This window comes from Natrix helvetica (genome assembly GCF_964273705.1).
Source record: "Natrix helvetica genome assembly, chromosome: 3".
NCBI classification, from domain to species: domain Eukaryota; kingdom Metazoa; phylum Chordata; class Lepidosauria; order Squamata; family Natricidae; genus Natrix; species Natrix helvetica.
In genome coordinates this window covers 47,256,681-47,281,564 of record NC_138549.1, presented here as the reverse complement: position 1 = coordinate 47,281,564, position 24,884 = coordinate 47,256,681, and the positions used below count along the sequence as shown (strand labels likewise).

The following is a 24,884-nucleotide window of genomic DNA, read 5'->3' as shown; positions in this document are numbered from 1 at the left end:
ACACAGGAAGTTCCTGCGCTTGTGTTACAACGGAAAGCACTTCCATTACAGGGCGCTTCCGTTCGGACTTTCTTCTGCACCCAGAACGTTCACGAAGCTTCTTGCAGCTGTGGCGGCCCACCTGCGCAAGCTTCCAGTCCGCCTGGAGTGCTATCTGGACGACATCATCATCCACTCAAGGACTCATCAGCAAGCGGTGAGAGATGTAAACATCACAGTTCACACCTTACAGGACCACGGTTTTTCCGTAAACATGGAAAAAAGCAACCTGACTCCTGCCACACGCATACAACACCTGGGCGCCATAATAGACTCAGTGTCTTGCCAGGTGTCCCTGTCTCCGGAAAGAATCCGCAACCTCAGGAGCAGAATCCGGTTGTGTCGCAGGAACAGGTCCTGGCAGGTAGTGCAGCTATCCCAACTGTTAGGGATCATGATTTCTTGCCTCAACATAGTTCCCTGGGCACGTCTTCATGCAAGGGAACTGCAATGGTTCTTGCTTCCAATGCAAAGAGCAAAGATCAGCAACTCCACCAGGAAAGTTCGCATCCCACCAAGAGTGACTCGGTCTCTGAGTTGGTGGCAGTCTCGAGCAGTGGAGAAGGGTTGCCTATTCAGAGAACCCGACAGGATCGTGGTAACGACCGACGCCAGTCTCTACGGTTGGGGGGCGCATTGCCAAGGTCAGCTGGCGCAAGGCAGGTGGTCCAGCGCGGAGGCAGCCCGGAGCATCAATTGGCTAGAACTCAGGGCAGCTCGGCTTGCGCTGAGGAGATTTGCAGAACAGCTGAAGGGGCACCACGTTCTGCTACTGACCGACAATGTGGCCACAAAGGCTCACGTGAACCGACAAGGAGGGACCCACTCCAAAAGACTCATGTCAGAGGCGGAGGCCATAGGACGATGGGCAGAGATCCACTTAGCGTCGCTGAGGGCGGATCATATCTCCGGAACCAGCAACGTAAGTGCGGATTGGTTGAGCCGTCAGACCATCGACAACTCGGAGTGGCAACTTCATCCGGACCTGTTCGCACAGGTGGTAAGGAGGTTTGGTCTCCCACAGGTCGACCTGTTTGCCTCGGTGGCAAACACACAGCTCCAGCAGTTCTTCTCCCGCTACAAGTCAGCACAAGCGGAGGGGACGGATGCCCTGAGGTCCAGCTGGCCTCCAGGTCTTCTTTACGCGTTTCCGCCCCTCCCTCTGATCCCGCAGGTGATCTACAAGCTGCTGAAGGAGGGGGCGGAGCTCATTCTGGTGGCTCCACATTGGCCCAGGAGATCCTGGTTCGCGGACCTGGTCGATCTGTCTGTGGAACAACCGTGGAAAATTCCTCCAGACCAGGTATCCTTGCGTCAGGGGGCCATCAACCATCCAGAACCCCAATGGTTGCAGTTAGCCGTCTGGCACTTGAGGTGCAGCTTCTGAAGGACCAGAGCCTCTCAGACAACGTCATTAAAACCATCCAAGCTTCCAGACGTCCGGCCACTACTCGCATTTATGACGCGACTTGGGCTGCCTTTTCTTCCTGGTGCAGCAAACGGGACATTGACAGTGTGGAAGCGTCCATCCCTCAGTTATTGGACTTCCTACAAGAGGGCTTGGACAAAGGACTGGCACCAGCCACTCTCAGGTGCCAGGTTGCTGCATTATCCACCATCTTAGCCAGACACCAACTTCAATCCCTGTGTCACCATCCTCAGGTCAAGAGCTTCTTGAAGGGGGCCTACAACATTCGACCCCAGGTGGTACATAGGTACCCGACCTGGAACCTACCCTTTGTCCTGCAGGCATTGACAGCGGCTCCCTTCGAACCTTTGAGGAAGGTATCTCTTCGACATCTGACTCTTAAGACTGCCTTCCTTATAGCCATTACTTCAGCCAGAAGGGTATCTGAGATTGCGGCCTTCTCGGCCAAGGAAGAGCTGTGCATCATCCACCCAGACAGGGTCATCCTACGGTTAGACCCCGCCTTCATGCCGAAGGTGAATTCTCATTTTCACAGGTCTCAGGAGGTTATCCTCCCGAATTTCTGTCCCAGCCCTCAACACTCCAAGGAGCGCAGGTGGCACAAATTGGACGTGCAAAGGGCAGTCCGCATTTACCTGAAACGAACTAAGGACATCAGGCACTCCGAGGCCTTCTTTGTGTCTTTTCAACCAGGCTCGCTGGGTCGCAAGGTGTCATCTTCAACCATAGGTCGGTGGCTGCGAGCTTGCATTAAGATGACATATGACCTTCAGGGCAAGCCGGTTCCACCTCGTGTAACGGCACATTCCACCAGAAGTGCGGCCACGACTGCGGCCTGGGCGACTCAAGCATCTATTCTGGACATTTGCAGAGCGGCCACGTGGGCGTCTCCCACGGCTTTCATTAGAAACTACAAGATCGATTCCTTTGCCTCTGCCGAAGCCTCCTTTAGCCGTAGAGTATTACAGAAGGTTATTGAGGCTCCGGACAATGTCACTTCTTCCCGCCCTGGGACACAATAGCTTGGGCATGTCCCATCCTTGGACTCTCCAAGCAGCGCTATGGAGAATGACCGTTGTCTTACCTGAACGGTCGTTCTCATGGCGCTGCGGAGAGTACAAGACCCACCCAGGGTGATTGTTTAGCTCCGAGATTGTATCTTTACACAGGTGTGAGCTGAGGACGTCTTCGTCGGACAAGACCTCGTTTTTAAAACTGAGCCAGAAGAGGCAAAGGAGGCGTAGCCAGAGGGGGAAAAATCTACTCAGTCCATGGGCAAACAGGCTGTGTTAACCCATCCTTGTACTCTCCGCAGCGCCATGAGAACGACCGTTCAGGTAAGACAACGGTCATTTCCTCATTTTTTCTGAGTTAATCAATTAAAAGGCTATGGAATATTACTTGGCAATGTAGGTTGCACTTTATATTGCACTTAGGCTGAGATGGTTATTTCACCTAAGATTTTTTTTCTGTGCAGTTTTGAAATATGCAAGAGGAATACCACACATAATTTAAGATACTTCGATATACAGGACTTAGAACAGATTGTGTTTAATATTTTATGCACCTGTAACTGCATCAATAATAGGGACCTTAATATTGGAAACACACATGAAATTATAGATGTTTGTAGCAGAAAAACTGTCTAACATTAAAGAATAAATTCCAGGAATATAAGTAGTACTGGCAAAGATGAAAAAGAATAATTAAGCAGTAGCTTAGAATATTTTAAATTCTTTGGGCACTTATAAAACTAGTTCATTATTTTTGAACATCATTACTATGATATTTATTATATGTACTTGGTTCTAAAATACAGAGACATATCCTATAGTTTTGAACCTACTGAACTTCTTTGTGGTATAATGTGCTACTGTTGATTTAAGATTGTGAGAATTGTGACTCTACTACCTGAAGGATATTGGATTGGAGCAGACAGTATTGCAGTATGCACTACTAAATTTGAGAAGTCTACTGTTTTAAAGTTTAATTGAAAAAAATGTTAGTGCAAGAAAGCTGACTTAGCCATAAAGCACAATTATAGGTAGTCCTCGACTTACAACCGCAATTGAGCCCAAAATGTATGTTGCTAAAGGAGACATTTGTTAAGTGAGGTTTGCCCCATTTACAACCTTTCATGCCACAGTTGTTAAGTGAATCACTGCAATTGTGAAGTTAGTAACATGGTTGTTAATTGATTCTTGCTTTCCCATAGACTTTGCTTGTCAGAAGGTCACAAAAGTTCAATAAATATGAACCATTTGCCAAGCATCCAAACTTTTTTTTGTAAAGTTTTTTATTTCTCCCTCTCAAATTCATTCACAGTTACATTCTTATAATTGCTATTTAACATTTGTCTGTTCATCATTAGTTTCTATAATCATTTTTACACATAATATATAATACAGTTTGGGTCACTTTCTTGCCACCCCGTGCCTCCATCTTATACAACCTTATGCCAAGCAACCAAACTTTGATCACATGCCCATGGGAATGCTGCAACGGTTATAAGTGTGAAAAGCAGTCATAAGTCACTAACTGAACTGTTAAAAAGTTCAGGACTACTTGCATACAATGTATAGAAAGGCTAACATGACATATTATATTTAATTCAACAGATGCAGTTTATGTTGCTTTTTAGTCGCCAGGGAAAACTGAGACTTCAAAAATGGTATGTCCCGTTATCTGACAAAGAAAAGAAGAAAATTACAAGAGAACTTGTTCAAACAGTCTTAGCCCGCAAACCGAAAATGTGCAGCTTCTTGGAATGGAGAGATCTGAAGATTGTCTACAAAAGGTTGTATTGCTTTATCACACATCTGAGAAAAACTATTTGGGATCAGAAAAGCAAATTATTTCCTTATAGAAAATGCCTTTTATTTAATTCATGCCTAAAATGCTAATAAATGGGCATGTTATACATTTTAAAATGTACTGAAGAAATATGAAATTAGTGTGTATGAGATGGATGGATGGATGGATGGATAGATCTCCCACCTTTTCAGGTTCTTAGAACTGTATCACACTGGTACCCTGCACTATGTAAAATAATTCTGTATTCAGCTGCAGTACAGATTTCAAAAGATGTTTACGCTCTGGTTTAATTAAAAATTTACTTCAAGCTAGAATCTAATCTCATCAAATATAGAATGTCCATCAAAAATGGAGGAAATTATTCTTTTGCACATTAAATAACAATGAAGACCATAGTGTGAATGATGAAATAATGTTTTCTATTTTTTAAGTTTAAATTCAACTTGAGAATTGGAAAATGGAAATAAAATTCATTGAGTTTTTGAGTTTGAGTTTTGCATTTTGTGATATGAATCCTACTGAATCATCTCAACTACCACAACGTAACTGCACAGAACTGTTATCATGTATCAGAAACACTGGTTTTAAAGAAAGTGCAAACTACAATAGACATTTTCTATACTAAACATACATTTTTCACAGATTGTCATTATAATACTGCATTTATATCTTTAACTGAAAATTTGTCTGACACCAATTCTGCATGATTTGAATTTTAAAACTGCTTCCAAATCTTAGTACCTGACATCATTTCTTGTAACAAGTTTTGCACAATTTATTAAGGCTGTATTCAATGTAAGGACCACCTGGAGTGATGTAGAAAAGTAAGCTCTAATTGCTAATCAAATATATTTTGTGGCAATTTCCCCAAAGAATTCAAACACATAATATTTAAGAATTGCTTACTTGTCTGTGGAGGTAAAACTATATTTGCCATTTTGGATGTTTGTATTCCAAAACACTGTTAAATACACATGTTCTCAAAGTCAGACTGAAAGAGCAGGCATAGCAACAATGCAATTGTGTGTTCCTGAAAACATAGGAGGAATTACCTCATAATGTTTTAAAGAGAAAAAATAACATTGTGGTGCAAACTCTTCATTTGGTTTATGGGCACTATTGTAGGCACCATCAAGGAATATGTAGAAAAGGAATAGGAATGCTGCTCTTGTCTTTGATTCCCTTTGTCCTCTCTAATGGGTTAGAGTAGCATAATTGATTCCTTTTGAAAATTCTTAACAATCATGCAACTTTTTAATGTCTCACTTTTATGCCTGCTTTTCTTGATGTCATAACTACCTTTCACTTTTGTTCCTTTGTTTCTTCTAGCTTTGATTAACTGAACCTGTCTTTTTTGTAGTTTGGGTTATAAGTAGAACTAGTAAATTGTACTGTAATTGATTAATGTGCTTTTCCATCTTTTAATGTTTTCATTTGGCCATCAGTTGCTGGGCACAATATTTATTAATCAAATTTGTATTACTGTCCATCTCGCAAAAAGGCTACTTGATAATTTAAATTATGATGAGAATAAATACTCACCTCTCTAGAAGAGATCAAAAACTTTTATTTTTCAACAAGCTGTCTTATTCTTAACAGCCATACTTCACAACCAAAATTTAAAGAAAGTGAAGAAAAGGGATCTTAAAAGCATTTTTTTCTCATTTTCTTAGCTCAATGTTACCTTAAACTTTTAAACACTAAATCTAATGTTTTATTGTCAATGTCTGCAAATGTGACATTTTAATTTTATTTTAAAGATTGAACGTATTTGTTAAACTGTTACTAAATGTAGTTAAGATTACAAAAGTCTGTTATATCCTTGCTAAATTAAATATGTGTCTTACAGATATGCAAGCCTCTATTTCTGCTGTGCCATTGAAGATCAAGATAATGAGTTAATAACCTTGGAAATAATTCATCGTTATGTAGAATTACTTGATAAATATTTTGGAAGTGTAAGTTATTTCCTGTATTTTTTCTAGTTTTTAAAAGTCTCAGAGGTAGTTTCATTGGTTCTCAATGGAAAAAGGAAGTAGCAGAAAGATTTATCTCACACTTGAATAAAGCCCTTCAACAAAATCATTTTCCATAAAACAGCATAAAAAGTAGTGATTACGTGGTGGGAGAGGAAAAAACCGGACAAAATACTGTTCTGAATTCTTCAGGGAAATCTCTGTTGTAGGGATGAAATATTTTTCTATATTTTCATGGCAGAAAATTGAAATTTTGAAATTTGAAAATATACAGTGTGTACGTTGAAAAAATAGCCAGTTTACAAAATATCATCATGAGTATGATCAGTTACAAAACACCAATTTACCAATTTAATGGAAGTGTCTCCCTCCAAATCGCCAATTCCTTACCCCAGTGTACTCTCTGTATTCAAAGAGATTACTACAAATCTGACTGGTGCCTTGCTTTGCAACTCTTTATTTAACTTTTTATTTAATTTTTTTTAAATAAAAAGTTGGATGGCCAATTGCGAGCAGAGTAACATGAATGTTTTCCATTATAAATGCTTTTCATTATGCCTTGTGGCTAAAGAACCTTGTCAGGGATATTTTTGATATATTTTTGATTAGTTCATAGTTATTTTGCATTTTGCCTTTAAAATGCTACTTTACTCAAATATTCATAATTTTCTCCCTTTATTTGGTCCAAAATTGATAATACAAAAATTTATTTATGTAGACCAGGCCTCTCAAACTCGTGGCCCTAGGACCAGATACAGCATGTGCAGGCCACGCTCACCCCAACTACGTGAAGGCAAAAAATATAGTGATATGGCCTGCGATGCAAACTGATTTGACACTCCTGATATAGGCTGTAGGCTACTCAAGATCTTGCAGCTGCTGATTAGATTGACAGTCAAATTAAAAATGCAATACAGGTAGTCCTTGACTTACAACACTTCATTTAGTGACCACTCAGTTACAATGTCACTGAAAAAAAGTGACTTATGACCATTTTTCACACAACCATCAGAGCACCCCCATGGTCATGTGATCAAAATTCAGATGCTTGGCAATTGGGTCATATTTATGACAATTGCCCCGGGATCATGTGGTTCCCCCTTTGCTACAAGCAAAGTCAATGGGGAAACCAGTTTCACTTACAACTCTGTCACTTAATTTACCAACTGCAGTGGTTCACTTAACAATTGTGGCAAGAAAAGTTGTAAAATGGGGCAAAACTCATTTAACAAATGTTTCACTTAGCAACAGAAATTTTGGGCTCAATTGTGGTCGTAAGTTGAGGACTGCCTATATTACAATATTACTAAGATAACATCAGTAAATATCAAATAGATGCAATCAATAAATTAATAAACTAATGAATTAATAATGAATAAATTGCTAATCAATTAGCCATATATAAGCTAATTCAAGGATTGAATGCACAGGGACAAAATACTTTAGCTAGTTTGCAAAATGCCAAGAGTGTTGCAGAGGTGGTGGTCATCCATACTTCTGGACGGGAAGCATTCCATAGTTCGTTTCAGAGGGCATTGCATCTTTCTTTTTTAATGTTTTGTAGGTCTGTGAACTTGATATCATCTTTAATTTTGAGAAGGCTTATTTTATTTTGGATGAATTCCTCCTGGGAGGAGAAGTTCAAGAGACCTCCAAGAAAAATGTTCTTAAAGCCATTGAACAAGCAGATCTATTACAAGAGGTATACAATTTTTGTTTCTTTGTTAAAGCACGCCAGCATGCTGGGCTGATGCACATTATTTTGTTCTATTTTTTCCAAGTTGCAGAAAAGCTTTTCATCACTTTTACCATATAATATTTTTATTTTTTATATATTTTATGCTGCTACACAATTGTATTCATATAGATCTAGCCACTTCACTGTTCAACTTACATTTTGCCTTTTTAATTAATTGAATGATTGAGTGCGGTATTTTTCGGAGTATAAGAGGCACCTTTTTCCGTCAAAAAAGAGAGTGAAAATCTGGGTGCTTATATACTGAATACAGCATTTTTGGCCTCCAGAAACCCCGCCCGCTTCACCAAAATGGTTGTGCATAGCCTTTAGGAGGCTTCCAGAGTGCTTTTGGGGGCTGGGGAGTGCAAAAATGAGCAAAAAACGGGGCATTTTTTGCTCAATTTTGCCCCCCAGCCTCCAGGAGCACTCTATAAGCCTCCTCAAGACTGTGAATGACCTTTTTTTGGACAAAAAAGGGTCCTTTTTCACAAAAAATGGACCATTTTTGGCTTGGTTTTGCCCACCCCCCCCCAGCCCCCAGGAGTATGCTACAAGCCTCCTAAAGGCTATTCATGCCCTTTTTTTTTTGACAAAAACCGGGCCCGTTTTCACAAGGTCTGCAGAGTGCAAAAACTTTTTCTTTTTAATTTGCCTATTCAAAATCTTGGTGCATTTTGTACTCTGGTGCGTCTTATACTCCAAAAAATATGGTAATTTTGTCATACTTGTATGCCTCTTTACTTTTTTCATAGTTGAAATCCAAAAATTAGATTCTTTTTAAAACACTTGTGGTTATTGCTATTATTAAGTGTTTTATTTAAAAGTCATTTTGCTATAGCTATGTAATTTGATGAGTAGTACGTGTTTATGAAATAGTTTTAATACTAGTCTTACAACTACACTAAGGATTGGAACTATATATGATCTGCTAATTAGTCCATAACTGTTACTTTTTCTGTCGTGTAGTACCTAAAACCCCTTGCCCTAAAGTGATTTAAAATTTGAATTTGGATTAGTAGTAGCTGAAATATATGTCTTTATTTCTTATTAATTTAGCAAATGTGTTTCTCGTTTATCCAAGTTTGGTGACAGAGCAGTAAATAATGCCTTTTTCATCATTCTTTCATACCTATACTCTTTAAATTACAATAATACTTATATTAATATATTGTGATAAAATGAGTTTTGAGTATAGCTCTGTCATGTTAGCAAAGTCAGTTTTTGTATATTGCTTTAGGGAAATTGTGCTTGGCTTACTATGTAAATAAAAACAATTGAGGTTTTTTTGCCAGCATTACATGGGATATGTTAATTGATGTATTTTTATTTTATTTTGATCTCTCATCACATTCTGTCCCTCTATTTATCAGTTGAAATTCTTAATATAGCTATTTAAGGGAAATACATCTAGTTGTATTTGCTGATAAAATGTGGTTTTCTTGGAAAGTAGCCGTTCTAGAAGGAGCTGATTATTTGAAAGATTTAGTTTAAAATATTTAAACATTAATGACAAAGTGGAAGTTTTCCACATGTAAGTTATTAACATAGTGGCCTATCACAGATATTGGCAGGAAAAAAGACAGAAAATTTGCATGTTTGTCTGCTTCAGGGGAAATGCTCAAGTTATCTTGAGGAATGCTATTGTCCTGAGGAGAATAAAGGAAAGGACAGAAGGTCAGGAATTGTTACAAAATTCCCAAGAAAATCCCTACTTCTACAGCTCAGTGATTTAGAAAAAAGTTAATTATGTGATATGATAACTATAATAAAAGGAAATTTAATGAAGTAAGCTAATAATAATAATAATAGCCTTTATTGTCATTGTACATCCTGTATAGCACGAAATTGGTTTAGCTTCTACTGGTGCAATCCATAACAGAAAATACAAGACAACATGAATAGTATAAAGAATAATCCTTATACAAGTAATTGGGAAAATAGTCATATGTTTCCATATGTATGCAGAGTGATTGTGATTTAGGAGTCTGACAGCCCCGGGGGAGAAGCTGTTTTTAAACCTCTTTGGCTGGCTGGCTATACTTCGATATCTTCTGCCCGATGGTAAAAGTGAAAAGAGACACTGGCCAGGGTCTAAATAACCGTACTATATATTGTATTCCTTTTAAAAGTCTTTGTAGAAGAAAAATATTCAAAATATTCTGTATGTAAAACCTGTGACAAATCTATAGCTTCTGTTCTTGTTCTTTTATCACAGAAATTAATTGTACATGCATCTGCTGAAGGTGTTTTTAAAGTAATAAAATTGTCACTGAATTCATTTATATACTTAAGAGTTTCTGAATAATATGTATTTTTTTCATCTGGGAGTGCATTTGTAACCACATACTTCCCTTGTAGTCTTGAAATATAATATCTATTGGATTTCTACTATATTAATAAGTGACTGCTAGCTTTAAAAGTTTTAAGTATTTAGCTTGATCTCTACTTAATACATTTTATTCCTTTGCTCATGTAAATAATATGTGCATTATATTCAGTGACACCTTCAGTAAAATAAAAGACTATTTATGCAAAATTAGGCAAAGACAGATTTGTGTCAGGTACAAGCAACCAGAGCCACATGTGTAGAGTTCAACTAACTACTTCATTGAATTCTGCCAAAATATAGGAATCTCCACAGACTGCTTGCCTTTCTTTGGTAATAGATAAATTCCAATGGAGCTTGGAAGTGGAGGATCAGTCTAGGATCTCTTATGGCTGCGGAACAATTCAAGGCTAATTCCCCCCTTGAATCTTCTTCCCTGTCTGCCTGGGCATTTCCCAACAATTTGTTTATCTCATATTTTTCATTAATACTATATAATCTTCCCTCTTAAGAACTTAAGAAAGATTATTTGTTTTTTGACACTATTTGATGGACTTTATTGGCAATCACTTAATTACAGGGATAAAACTTAAATGCTCATCAATGAAGAATAAGCATAAATTAAGGACAACAATTTTCTTATTTGGGCATTATTATTATCATCATTATTAGTAATATAATGAAATTAATTTTAAAATTAATCCCTAATAACTATTTGTTTAATATGATCTTGAAATGAAGAACGTTTTTCACTGCAACTTTATTTTGTTAAATTGGTATATTATTGGTTACTGATTTTTTTTTGTCAGGTCTGCAGGTAGACCCACTTGCAGAAGCAGGAATTTGTATATACCATGTTTACCCACAAGGTAAAATTCTGCTCAAATGTAGGAATGATTTGTGAATACTTATTCAAGATCATCCATTAAGCTGGCTCTATTTAAAATACTAATGAATATCTGGTTCTGACACACTAACTTTTTTGTGAGAAAAGCTGAATTGGAGTCATAATAAAGAGCTGAAAATATATGAGGAAAGTTACAATGGAGGAAACAACAGCTTAGGAACGTAACCGTTGCTTAGTTATTCCTACAAGCTGATACTCTGATACAGCTGAGGAAAGAAATACAAGTAATAAACACAAGCATTCAAAGTGCGAAAGCCAAATCAAATAAAAATATATTTGATTCAGTAAAAATAGTTTTAGTCAAAATCCTATATATAATTAGGTACCTAAACAAATGGAGGAAACTCAGTACTGTGTTATATTATTATATCTAATATAATAATGTTACATCTAATTTCGCTAGATTAGTCCATATAAAATTGTGACTTACTCTCTCATACTAGTAATTCTAGTTACAGAAAACTAACAGGATAATGTGTAAAACCAGGTAACAGAGAAGAAATATCTATGTTGGAGGTTGAATTGTACTTGTGTATATTGTCATAGTTTTTCTCATTTATCTTATTTCTATCACTCTGATAGCTACATACAATTGATATAGTAGTGATATAAAATTCAACCTTAGGAATGTAAACATGTTGCTTCATTAATATGTATGCTGAATGTCTGCTTAAACTCAATTAATTGGGCATTGATAGTCAGTACCTGATTTTCAAGAGAAGTTGTACATCACTGAACCTCATTCATAATGCAGGAAATGTGTTGTAGAAAAGATATATAATCTCAATTACAAACTTTGGTTTTAAATTGTAAAACTGTCACCAGCCTTAGATGTTTGGTGTTTAAACTTAAATCACAGAATTTTAAAGTATGCTAAGGACATTGCTAAAGCTGTTTCTTTCCATTATTTCTCATATTTTACATTGTAGTTTCTTAAAATAACTTTAGATACAGTGCTGACAGACATTGATAGTTGATAAATAATGGGAGCAGAATCTCCATTTGAGTATAGAAACAATTTGAAGAGGATCTTTAAAAGAAGCTTATGGAAGAACGATGCTGAACTTTTTATTTTATTGCAGCTTCATTGGGTCCCCCTCCATCCCCCGATTGGAACTGCACTTTTTATGTTTCTGGATCCATTGCAGCAAGTAGTTCCCAATATATCACTATGATTGGGACTAGAATTTTGGTTGTAAAGAGATGTAGTCATTAAACAAATCATCATATGAGTGGGCTTGATTTTGCAACCACTTTTACTGTGGTCATTAAACTATAGTTGTTAAGCAAACTGCATGATTATTAAGTGAACCATGTGGTTGTTAAGCAAATCCATCTTCTTGAGTTGATTTTTTTGTTGGAAGCCAGTTGTGAAGCTAGCAAATTGCGATCACATAACACAAGACACTGCAGCCATTATAAATGTGAGCCAATTGCCAAGTGCCTGAATTTTGACCAGATAATGGAGGTGGTGCTATCGTCATAACTTTAAGGAGTAGTTGTAAGTTGCTTTTCCCAAGACCATAATAACTACAAACCATAATTAAACAAATGGTTGAAAATCAAGGACTATCTCTATTAGGATTGTCTGAAAGGGAATAGGAGGATTCAATCTTCTCTTACTTTTAAAAAAATCTTACCCATCACCTTTTTATATGTGAATGGGGTAGACAATGGAAAAAAAAGATGTCCCCTTTATTGCTACATTTTGTATAGCTTTTATAAGCAATTCACTTACTGTTCTGAAAATCAGTACTCTGATTAGGAATTTGGCAACCCTCTGGAAAAATGAAGATTCACTGCATATCATATGGTAAAAGTGAGGTGTATCTGTATAATACATTCATTTTTCTTCATATTTTTACCAGCTTTGTACTTGATAATATTCATGTAGAAAAACCTAAAGAATACTAATATCCATAAACCTATGTGAAGTTGATTATCTTTACACAAACATGCAAAATGCACTATAAAATTTTCAATTGTGCTTAATTTTGTTTATAGAGCCAGAATGAAGACTGGGGAGGTTTGTCTGAGGATATCTTATGATTAAGAACAATCTAAAGCCTTAGCGCTTTGGCCCCTACCTGTACAATTGGTAACTACCAAATTTACCTTTTGGTGGCATGGATTACATTAGTGCTTTGCAGAGGTTTGCACGTGTAAAAGAACCCTTGCCTGTTAAGCAAGAAGAGGAACAGAAAGTGATGAGTAATGGACTTATTCTTTGTCATATTTGCTTGACAGAATGGACATTTGCTTTGGGTGTTCTATCTTTATTTTTCATACTAACGGCATCAATTTTGAATTGTGTGGTGCATGATTTTGTTCTAGTGGTGTTAATGATTTTTGTATGCTGAAAGGGCTTAAAATATCCCCACATTAGCCAATAAACAGATCACTGGTCTGAAAAAGTAGTTTAAATTATTTTCTGGAACACAGTATCTATCATGACTTGCAGCAGGAAAAAGATAAGTGTGTTAAATATAGTTTGGTGTGTAAATGAAAAATGCTGCAGTATCTTATAATTAACTTAATACATGAGTGAATTGCTGACATAAATATTTGTCTTAAGGAAAAAGGATATACATGTCCCAATTTATTTTAAAATCTGAATTTCTTAAAATGTAATTGTGTAATTGCCACTTTTAAATCCCCTATTCCATAAAAAAGGGTGCATGAGGAAAAATATTAATCTAAAGAAGATTTTAATGTAATTTATATATTTTTAAAGAATTTGTGTTCCTCTTAAATAATGTGGGTTAAATGCATTAATTAAAACTAACTATATTCAGCCTGCATTTAAAATGTTGAAAAAGCAGAAATTATAACCATCAAATAAGCATGTTTATTAATAGGTTTTTAAATGATAGAATTTTACAAAAATGCTCTTTAATCAACCATAATGGCTTCAATACAAGGCTACATGATTATACTAATATGAATAGCATCTTTCAATTAAAATTCTCAAGCTTCTGAAATAGCTTTTCCGAAGTTGAAATAAGACAAAACTTTTAAAATGTTGATAGCAAGTGCTCTAAACATGTGGCTCTCCATCAAAAACAATAAATTGACATAATAGATTATGTACTGATATGTGCAATTATGATTTACTGGGACATTATTACCTATACTGTGACAAGAATATTGATTATTCTCTTTTCTTTTTCTCACATTTTTCCAAGTATCATCAAGGCACATTTGTCAGGAATGGATGGAAGTATTTCAATTTCTTGTTGGATAAATGCCTTCATTTAAAATGTGAAAGCAACATGGCTTTTTAAAAAAACTTAGAATACTTCCAGTAAGGTCAGAACTACTTTGGAAGTCTTGTGGTAATATTAAAATATTATTTTGAAATCATTGTTTTGCACACCCCTCATAATAATTACTTTTTTTACATTTCACATTTTTCCTATTGAGTAAGGATATTTATAATGGGTAATTTAACTTCTGTCCATGATAACTGAGCTTAATATGTAGAATTATTTATTTTAATTAAAAAAATTAACCAATTATATTTATTAAAACAAGAACTACAGTAATCTGACCTAATTAGAAGTGTAGTATTGTAGATAACTAAAATTTATTAATAGTCATGGATTGGCATTAAGGTATAGAATTATTTGTTTGGTTAACATAGAATAACAAGAAAACAAGTAACTTATACCTTATTCACAGCTATTTTATGTTTTTTCCACACATGGCTTTGTAAAAATATAATTAAATAGGCTTTTAAGCTTTTTTTCTCAACATAGATATAAAATTAACTACAAGTGTTCTACGACGGCATGCCTGATGAAATTAAGAATGCAAAACTCAATTCATGGTGATGCTAATTAAATATAAAACAAAGATATAGAAGGTTGTAGGAGTAGCCCTTATATACAGTCACATTTCTATGAAAGATTTATTCATCTGTCGTAATTGACCATGGAATTAGTTACAGGTAATTCTCAACCTATGACCACAATTGAGCCCAAAATGTATGTTGTTAAGTGAGAAATTTATTAAGTGAGTTTTGTCCCCATGTTATGGCTTTTCTTGCCACATTTGTTAAGTGAATCACTGCAGCTGTTAAATTAGTGACTTGGTTGTTAAATGAATCTGGTTTCCTCATTTGACTTTGCTTGTTAGAAGATCACAAAAGACGATCACATGACTCTGCAACCATCATAAATGCGAATCAGCATCCAAATGTAAATCACGTGACCATGGGGATGCTATAATCATAATTGTGAAAAACAATCATGTCATTTTTTTTCAGTGATGTAACTTTGAACGGTCACTAAATGAGCTGATATAAGACAAGGACTACCTGTATTTTGGATATAGAATTCACGCCCATCGTCTTGAGGGTTATAAAAACCATGCCTTTTCTATTAGTGTTTCTCAATTGCGCCAAACAAAGTTGATTTCCAGAATATGACCTGAGAATGCAACTGTTTCTGAAAGTATTGTTTATCCCAGATTTTGACATAGGCCCCTACACAATACTTGCTTAGATGATTGACAGGATCTTCACCTCTTACCCTACAATTGTAATGAAGGAGAGATTATGAAATTTGTTTCTTCAGGTTTAAAATAAGAGCCTTAACTCTGTTAGCTTGTCATATTTGTAGCTATTTGTATTCATTATATATAGTACATAGAAATTTGAGGTATTTCATTAAGAGTAAAACTGCATCTTTTTTCTGCCCAAACGTACGGTTTTACAATTTTCTAATTGAATGTATTTTGCTGCTTTCCACTCATTGTTTCTACTTTTCAAGATACTTTTAAATCTTATCATTAATATTATCATCTGTTTGTTATGTGTCCTAACTTTGCTTCACCTACACATGTGATAAGTATATGTTCTAATCCTTCATTCAAGCACTTTTATATATGTGGAACAAATTGAGATAGACTGGAGCTTTGTACTATGCTGCTTGATACTTGTTTCCATCTTAATATGAAGTCATTAATGTAATATGATTGTTCAGCTAGGTCTATATTTGTTTTATTTATTTATCCTGCCTTTATTATTTTTTATAAATAACTCAAGATGGCAAACATATCTGATACTCCTTCCTCCTCCTATTTTCCCCTCAGCAACAACTCTAAGGTGAGTTGGGCTGAGAATGACCGATAGTGGTACTGTTTATAATCATAGCATGTCCTGATCACATTTTATCTCTTTCTTATAATTCTCTACTAGAATCTCATGGAAGTCTTTATTGAATAGTTTTCTAAAGGCAGGGTTTGCTGTGTCTGCTATGTTTCTATGGCAATTTAATAGGACACTTTTTTTTAAAAAAAGGAAAAAGTCAAGACATTCATCAGGATGATATAGCATGATTTATTCTAATTAAACTTGCACTAGCTCCTGCTTACAAACCAACTGCTGAATAATCTGTGTCTCACTTTTGCCCTGTACCACTGTCAAGCTCTCTGGTCTCTACTTACCAGTTATCTTTTTGAAGATATTTGAAAGACATACAGATAGACAGATTAGCAGGAGTTGGAAGGGACCTTGTAGGTCATCTAGTACAACCCCCCGCCAAGCAGGAGATCCTACACCATTTCTGACAAATGGCAGTCCAATCTTTTCTTGAAAGCAATTTAACCCTCCCAATCCTCTGGCATTATGTCTATCCTCCATAATTTCTTTAAAATCATATGCTCCAAAATGATATCCGTAAGTCCCTTCAGCATATTCATATTTAATAGATCTGGTTCTGAAGAGATAATTTAGTCATGATAGCCAATTTCTTTAGTTGCCACTCTTTTTTTTTTAACTGAGAACTGAAGCAAAATAGGAATAGAGGAACTCTGACCTCTCCTTGCCATAATCAGGATAGTGTGCAAGTGTTCTTGGAGCCGTTCTGCAGATCCTTGGCCTGGGGATTTCTGACCTTGGGTTGCTCCCTAATACTAATTTAAGCTTTGTGCATGTATTAATTGTGCTCTAATTTCTCTTTCTACAATAACTTGAACCTCCTGGAATTATGATCATTTCCTCCCATAATTCTTATTATTTTTATCTTGTCCACTATTTATCTTGTTGGTTTTGAACAGATCTGAAGAAGCAAAACAGATCACTGAGGGATTCTTGATAATTTATAATCTCTCTCTGAAAGTTCTGAAATAAAATAATGATAGCGCAAATGGGTGTGGAGCCTTCTTAGCTGTATGATGTTTTCTGCCTTGTGTCCCTTCAGTGAAGACAGGCATAGGCTGTTAGAGATGAGTCTGTGTTGTCTGCATCTCAAACTGAAGTGCAAATGATTAATTTATTCTGCAATTTTTTTTCCTGGAAATCCCACAGCATTAGAAGGGAGTTCATCCCAAAGTGTATAGCTAAATGTCTATTGAGATCATCTGTCCTCCAAGTTATGGTTGTCCCAAAAGTGCTTTTTCAGGAGGCAACTGAATCTCTGGAAAAAAATAAAGTCAGAATAATTGAAGAATTCCATCAGAATAAAATGCAAAATGTTTGAGTATTCTGATCATAAGAACAATGGGAATTCAAGACAAGCTCGTTGTTCTCTTGCTTTGATTCAAACGCTAGAGGGGGTAGCTGTTCATTCTGATCCCATTTTTCAAAACAGTTGGTCAATAGGGTAATTCTTAATTGTGATATATTTTAAAATTTCATAGCTTCTAAGTAAAAATAGCAAATGGCTTAGTTATGGAAAAAGCTCTTAGCAGTGGGTTGTCATAAGAAGGTTTCAGCTGGTTAAACAATTTTCTCAGGAATGCCTACCTTATAAGCCAACTTTATAAATCTTCTTAGTTTTAAAAGTCTTGAGGAATGTCTCAAAAGCTTATTTCTTTTCATTCTATCTTTTCTTGGAAACTCCTACACATATCTTTTGTAAGTGCAAAAATAAGAAAGCCTATCCAAGTTACTTTTCTGAGTTGGAATCTATACATCCAATACGTCACCATTTTGATTTATTATTTGTGTGTCCCTTTAGCTATTAAAACATCAATTGGTTTGTATAACATCTTTGTCAATATTTTATGTATGTATGTATGTATGTATACCGTGTTTCCCCGAAAATACGCCAGGGGCTTATTTTCTTTTGCCCCACGAAATATGCCCTTGGGTTTATTATCAGGGAGGGCTTATTGTTTTGGGGCTGCCGGGCGGCTGCTCCCTTGTGAACTGGCTCCCGAAGTGCCGGGCACAGCCTCAGGGGCAAAGCAGCCATGAGGTAACCATGCTCACGAGCTGCCGCCCGGCAAATCCCCTCTCCAGCCGGGAAGAGCGCCATTCACTGACCTAGGAGGTAATCCCTAAGGTGCCAAGCCATGTGGCGCTCTGCCCGCTCCCCAGCTCCTGCGGCTTTGCACATTCGGGATACCCCCTAGGTCACTGCATGGAGCTCTGCCCGGCTGGAGAAGGGGGTTGCGCGAGCGCCTGTTCCGCTCGCAGCTTCACCAAGCCCTTGCCAGGCTCTCCCAGGCCACCGCTGCTGGCTGCTGCTGCTGCCCGCCGCCGCCGCTGCCGCCGCTGCCGCCGCCCCGCTCCACTCCGCTCCGCGCAACTTCAAAACTCGGCCGAGTCTTTCAGCATCGGCCGCTCCAGGAGTGCTCTCTATGGTGGGCTGGCTGCCGGACAGGGAGTTTTCCAGCAGCTGGCCCACCATAGAGAGCACTCCTAGAGCGGCCGATGCTGAAAGACTCGGCCCGAGTTTTGAAGTTGCGCGGAGCGGAGCGGGGCGGCGGCGGCGGCAGGCGGCAGCAGCCAGCGGCGGTGGCCTGGGAGAGCCTGGCAAGGGCTTGGTGAAGCTGCGAGCGGAACAGGCGCTCGCGCAACCCCCTTCTCCAGCCGGGCAGAGCTCCATGCACTGACCTAGGGGGTATCCCGAATGTGCCAAGCCGCAGGAGCTGGGGAGCAGGCAGAGCGCCACATGGCTTGGCACTTTGGGGATTACCCCCTAGGTCAGTGAATGGCGCTCTTCCCGGCTGGAGAGGGGATTTGCCGGGCGGCTGCTCGTGGGCATGATTACCTCATGGCTGCTTCGCCCCTGAGGCTGTGCCCGGCTCTTCGGGAGCCAGTTCACAAGGGAGCAGCCGCCCGGCAACTCTCCCCTTCGGCCAGGCAGAACGCCACTCCCCAACCTAGCGGTATCCCGAAGGCAGCAAGCAACGTGAGCGCTCCCCCCCCCACCTGCGACTTGGCGCTTTCGGAATAACGCTAGGTCAGTGAGCGGTGCTCTGCCTGGCCGGAGGGGGGGTTTATTTTCGGGGGTGGGCTTATATTTTTGCCCACGCGAAAAATGTGGCATGGGTTTAGTTTCGGGACAGGTTGTATTTTCGGGGAAACACGGTATATTGATATGTATGTGCCACCTATCTCATTAAATCATTCTTGTACCCTGTCATTTTCACACCCATATCCAAAACATCCTGGTTCTCCATTTCATTCTCTTCTAGCTCCTCTTTTGAATCCATTTTATACTATTGGACAATCTAAAAAGAAAATTCTGAATATATTGTTGCCAAATATCCTTGAATTCCTCCAGAGTTAAAATACTTCTCTCTCTGTTCTGTAATAGAAGGTCTTCTCCTTTAATTAAAACCTTTCTAGTTGCCTCTAGTAAACAACCTTCAAGGTCTCTTTTTTTCATGTTTTTCCCCAATCCAGAAAATTTTCCCCGGGAAAGATTTCTTGCGCTTAAAATTCAAAAGCTTCACATATACTTCAATAGGATTTAAAACAAACTACAGGAATATTCTTATAATTATTTCATAATCTTATTTCCAGTTAAGATGGACTCTAAGAGGATAGGGTGGCCTAGAGGTGGAGCTCTCACCTCACAATCAGGAGGCTGTGAGTTCGATCCTAGGTAAAGGCAGATATTTATCTCTGGGTACACCGAGAATATATCTGCTGAACAAAACTCCTAGGAGTTTGAGCACCTAATGTAATAAAACTTGTCCTTCTGAAGGTTCTTAATATCCATAAATAATTTTCAAACCACTTCCAATGAAAGTGATTAAGAAAGGTAGTGGGTGAACCCAGTGTCTCTTGAAGTCTCTGAACCATCGCTTGGACAAGACTGACTCTTCTGACTCCCAAAGTTCTAAAACCTACTGGAGATTAATGTTTTACAGTCTTATCACAGGAAAACACTGTGGGCATCCCAAATCCTCTCCTTAATCCAGAGAGGAGTTTGGGGAGTAATTGGCTCCTTTTCCCACTGCTGTTGTGGGCTATTCTCTTGCAGAGTTGTCTTCAGTTCACCATGCCCCTTGGAATATTTTTCCCTTGTTCTGACTATAGATTCCAAAAAAGACTTTTTTTTCAAATCCTATTTTTTTTGTTTATATATTTTATATATGTTTATATTATATATATATATATATATATATATATATATATATATATATATATATATATATATATATATATATATATATATATATATATATATATATATATATATATCCACCTTTATTATTTTAATAAATAATACAAGCTGGTAAACATACCTAATGCTGCTTCCTCTTTTCCCCACAATAACAAATCTCTGAGAGAAAATGACTGGCCTAAAGTAGGACTAGAACTCAGTCTCCTGGTTTCTAGCTAGAAAGATGGTAAATGTTGCACTTGAGTTTGATTTTTAGCAGATAAAATTGTGAAGTGTTTGTTTTTGACTACACAAAATGCAGATAGTTTATTTTCACTTTTCAACCTTTACATAGCAAGGTTTCACCTATAACTTCTAATATTTTCATAAAATAAATTAAGAATAATGTAAATAAATACATTAGCCACCAATTGGTGTTATTTAACTGCTTTTAGTTAAAAAGCCAGCATCCATGAAATGAAAATGCATATTAAGGTGATGTAGTTATTAGGTCAACCAGGTAAACTGAAGGAAAAAATGTATTCCTTCTATACCAGTTTATAAGTATTGAAAGAATGTGGAGAAGATTAGGCATGTGGAGAGTATTTAATTTTATGAGTTTGGTTATATTAATATAGCTTGTATATATTAATGACAATGTGTTGGGGAGGACAAATATAATTGAATATGTTCATATGTCTGGGAAAATGTACTTTGCCAGGTTAACATGGAAATTTATAAAATGTTCTCTGTTGAATGAATTAATCTTAGGATATCTGTTTTAGGAATACTTTCCATTTCATTATTTTAAGGGAAACCTATATTTCTGAAATAGACTTATGGAAATATACATAGTTACCATTATGTATTGATTATTATGCTTGAAAGCCTCACATTCTTATATACACAAAAAATATAGTCTCCATAGTTGTTTATAGAACTAGCATTATGAATGGTGTATTATTTTTGCTCTTAAGATAAGCACGAAAAAATGTAAGAAATTAATGATGCCAGTTCTCCGTTCCTGGGTAGTTAGATTAACAGCTAGCTGGCCTGGAATGTTAATACAGGTACTTTTAAAACAGCTAAAAAGAATGAGTTTATTGTTAGGATTGCAGCCCTTAAAGACATGGTTGATAATTGTACCATTGAAGAAAAATATAATTTAGACATAAATTAATTGTAGTTTACATACATTGCCATAAAATTCAGTAATTATACAATTGAATATCATTTGATACAACATCAGAAACATCTTTCAAATAGCTTGTTCAAAGTGCAAATTGCATATGCATTCTATTTTCTGTAATTAAACATACTGCTGTGCAAAAAATGAATGATGTCTGGAACTAACAGTGTACACATCAATTGTTACAAATTTAGTTTAAAGCAAACCACTCAGGATATTAAATATAGTTAAAACATCCAGTACAATAAAATAACTTTTCTTAAACCTCTAACATCATTATTATATAACTGTAAAACATCAGATTAGAGAAAAATGGAAGTAATATAAATCCATTTGTTTTATTATATGCATGCTAATTTCTGTACTGTTCATAAAAAATATATATACATTTCTTTTATAGCCACGTCATGAATACTTTAATGTCCCAGTATACTAAATGACTTCATTCATCATGCACAGAGAGGCGCTAGAACTGGTTTTCACATGGCAGAACGCTTTTCCTCAGCTTGGTGAATCCAATCATCTTGAACAAACTAGTGTATATCACAGTTGTGTGTTTTGTTTTTGCTGTTTGTATTTTTCCTTGTCCTTCCATTTGCAATGTTTGTTTTTCTTCATATGTTTTGTCAGCATGCTGTAATTTTCATGTTAAAATATTTAAATTATCTCACTAGCACTTGACATAGCATGTAAAACTTTAGCTTGAAATATTTTGCTTAGCTTCACTTTATCATTTAAACCCCATGGTACAGTATTCTATCAAAATGTATATAAATCTAATTTATGCAGCTTTCACATAGAAATCCACTGATGTTATACACTTTATCCAACTAAACAAAATGTTTTCTAAATAGCGCCTTCTAAACTTATCATGAAAAACAACCCTGAAGACCACAAATTGTGATACACGTATATTAAAAAGATTTGCTTCACTGCTAAATAAGTTTAAAAAATAAGTACATTGATCTTGCATTTTCTAAAGTGTGCATAAAGTATTCCTTCTGCATGTATCTTCCATTAATTTCAATTTAGAGTAGATTTACATGGATATCTTCAATGCATGTATGGAGCTGATCCAAATGTTACACTAGCAATAAAAATGTTCATAAATGTACAGAAGCAACTACCAAAGTATATGACTAAAAACCCTCCTGATTTTATTCTAAAACAAAAAGTTATAATAAAAAGAGCGACATGATTGTTGTTACAAAGTTAGACTTTCAAAATGACAGTTAAAAAAGAAAATGGTTTCTGCAATATAATCAGATACAGATACAGCATACTAGAGAGAATCGTTTCAAACAGGGAATTAATGTTACTTCCCATTACATCTGGGAAGCATGCAAGAAGCATTTATATTGCAGATCTCTCCCTCCCTCTCTGAATGTATATGGTATTGCTTCTGTGAATGTACATGGTAAATGCTGCTTTGCATTCTTTTAAACAGCTCTTCAAACTGCTGCAAATGGAGTGCTGATGGTGGTGCAGTATTGTTGCACCTTTATGTAGCTGCATGCTTGTAAATTACTGTGAATTTTTTTGGGCATGACTGTAATAAACTATTGCATGCACTTCTCATGTGACTGGCTTTTTTCCCTTCCATTTCTTTGCTGTGAAATAATTCATATTTGTGGAATTTACCTTAATTCTAATTTGCAGACATATGAAACCCTTCTGATAAAAGATTAAACTCAGCTATTTCTAAAAAGTTGCACATTTCCTAAGAGCTATTATGTTATACCCCTTAAATGGTACAGCTACTTTCCCCAAGTAATATTTGAGATTCAGACTTGTTGAGGGTATGCTGTATCATTGTTCATGGTACATTATTAAATGTATAAAACACAATTTTTAAAAATACTGCTGTGATGCAAAAATGCATACAGTTATAAGGGTATGCAGGTTCTTAGATAAAAATAGTGTATCTTTTTTATATTATGCTGACCTATGGCCGTAATAAATATTCAATTTGATTTAGACTTCATATAAAGAGATCTATTAGTGCACGTGAAATTCAGCTATATTTCATTTATCCAGCTATATTTTATGTATTGGATTACAACTCTAACTTTCATGAGAAATTGCCAGAATCAAGTGGCGATCTTGAAAGGGAACCGTTGTGGGCATCTGTCCTCTAAGCCAATCTTGTTTTTGGAAGTTTGCATAATGAATGAGGGTGCATTCCCGGGTAGCATATCTGCTGAATGATGAATCTTCAGAATGATGGATCTAATAAAAACTTATTTTTCATAACAAAATTATGATAAAATCTAATCCTCTATATCAAATTTATATATGTCAGCACAGAATAATTTCTAGAGCACTTGCTAGTTACTAACACAATTCAGAGGTGTTACAATAGTGACTTTTGGGAATTCAGACTTTTGCATCCCACCTTTACTATTTAAAAAAAAAATTCAAGGTGACAATCATTCGACACACCTCCACTGCATATTTTCCCCACAACAATTGAAGTGAGTTGGACTAAGAGTGATTAGCCCAAAGTCACCCTCCTGGGCTTCATGGCTAAGGCAGGACTTGAACTCATGGTGTTTCTAGCCTGGTATCTTAACCACTAGACCAAGCAGGCTCTCATGTTCTTACATACTTGTTGCATTTATATGGAAATATTGCTAAAATTCTGATTTTTTTTCTTTTTGGCTATACCTTTTTAGGATGCTAAAGTAAGTACTTTTATACAAGTATTACTGGCTGTGCTTTGAGTACATTGGTATAAAGAAAATATAACTTGCTTTAACATTTTGTTTGAAATTGAACATTTAAAATATTGATCACTAACTTTACTAGCAAAAATAACATTTTAATTAGCCTCTACAATTATTTTCTAAATATTTTATCTATATTTATTAAATATTTACAATTTTTATCACAAATAGTATTACTTTGGTTGAATTCTTTAATCAGATTGAACAGTCACATTTTATCCAAGTGGCTAGCGCCTGTGGGAGTTCAACTTTATGTAGGTTGCCTTCTCCTTTATGAACGATAAGCATTTCACATAATAGAAACTTTCCAGTCCATTCAATTGACTAAAGAAAGGAGGAAAGAATTTCAGGAATTGGGAAGTGTATCAAATACAGTTTATTAAAAAGAAAGGTGAG

The 24,884-nt window shown here is 36.5% G+C and overlaps 1 protein-coding gene across 4 annotated transcripts in view; it reads left to right on the top strand.

Moving 5' to 3' along the window:
• Positions 1–24,884, top strand: part of AP1S2 (adaptor related protein complex 1 subunit sigma 2) — a 31,905-nt gene that overhangs the window by 5,390 nt on the left and 1,631 nt on the right. For 2 of the 4 annotated variants that reach the window (XM_081948220.1, XM_081948219.1), the window contains exons 2-4: positions 4,087–4,265; positions 6,132–6,240; positions 7,823–7,960. In XM_081948220.1, the coding sequence (XP_081804346.1) occupies positions 4,087–4,265; positions 6,132–6,240; positions 7,823–7,960 (426 nt within the window). Of the gene's footprint in view, positions 1–4,086; positions 4,266–6,131; positions 6,241–7,822; positions 7,961–13,233; positions 13,328–22,162; positions 24,447–24,884 lie in introns of all 4 variants that reach the window. The other 2 variants (XR_014174977.1, XR_014174978.1) reach the window with 2 other exon arrangements.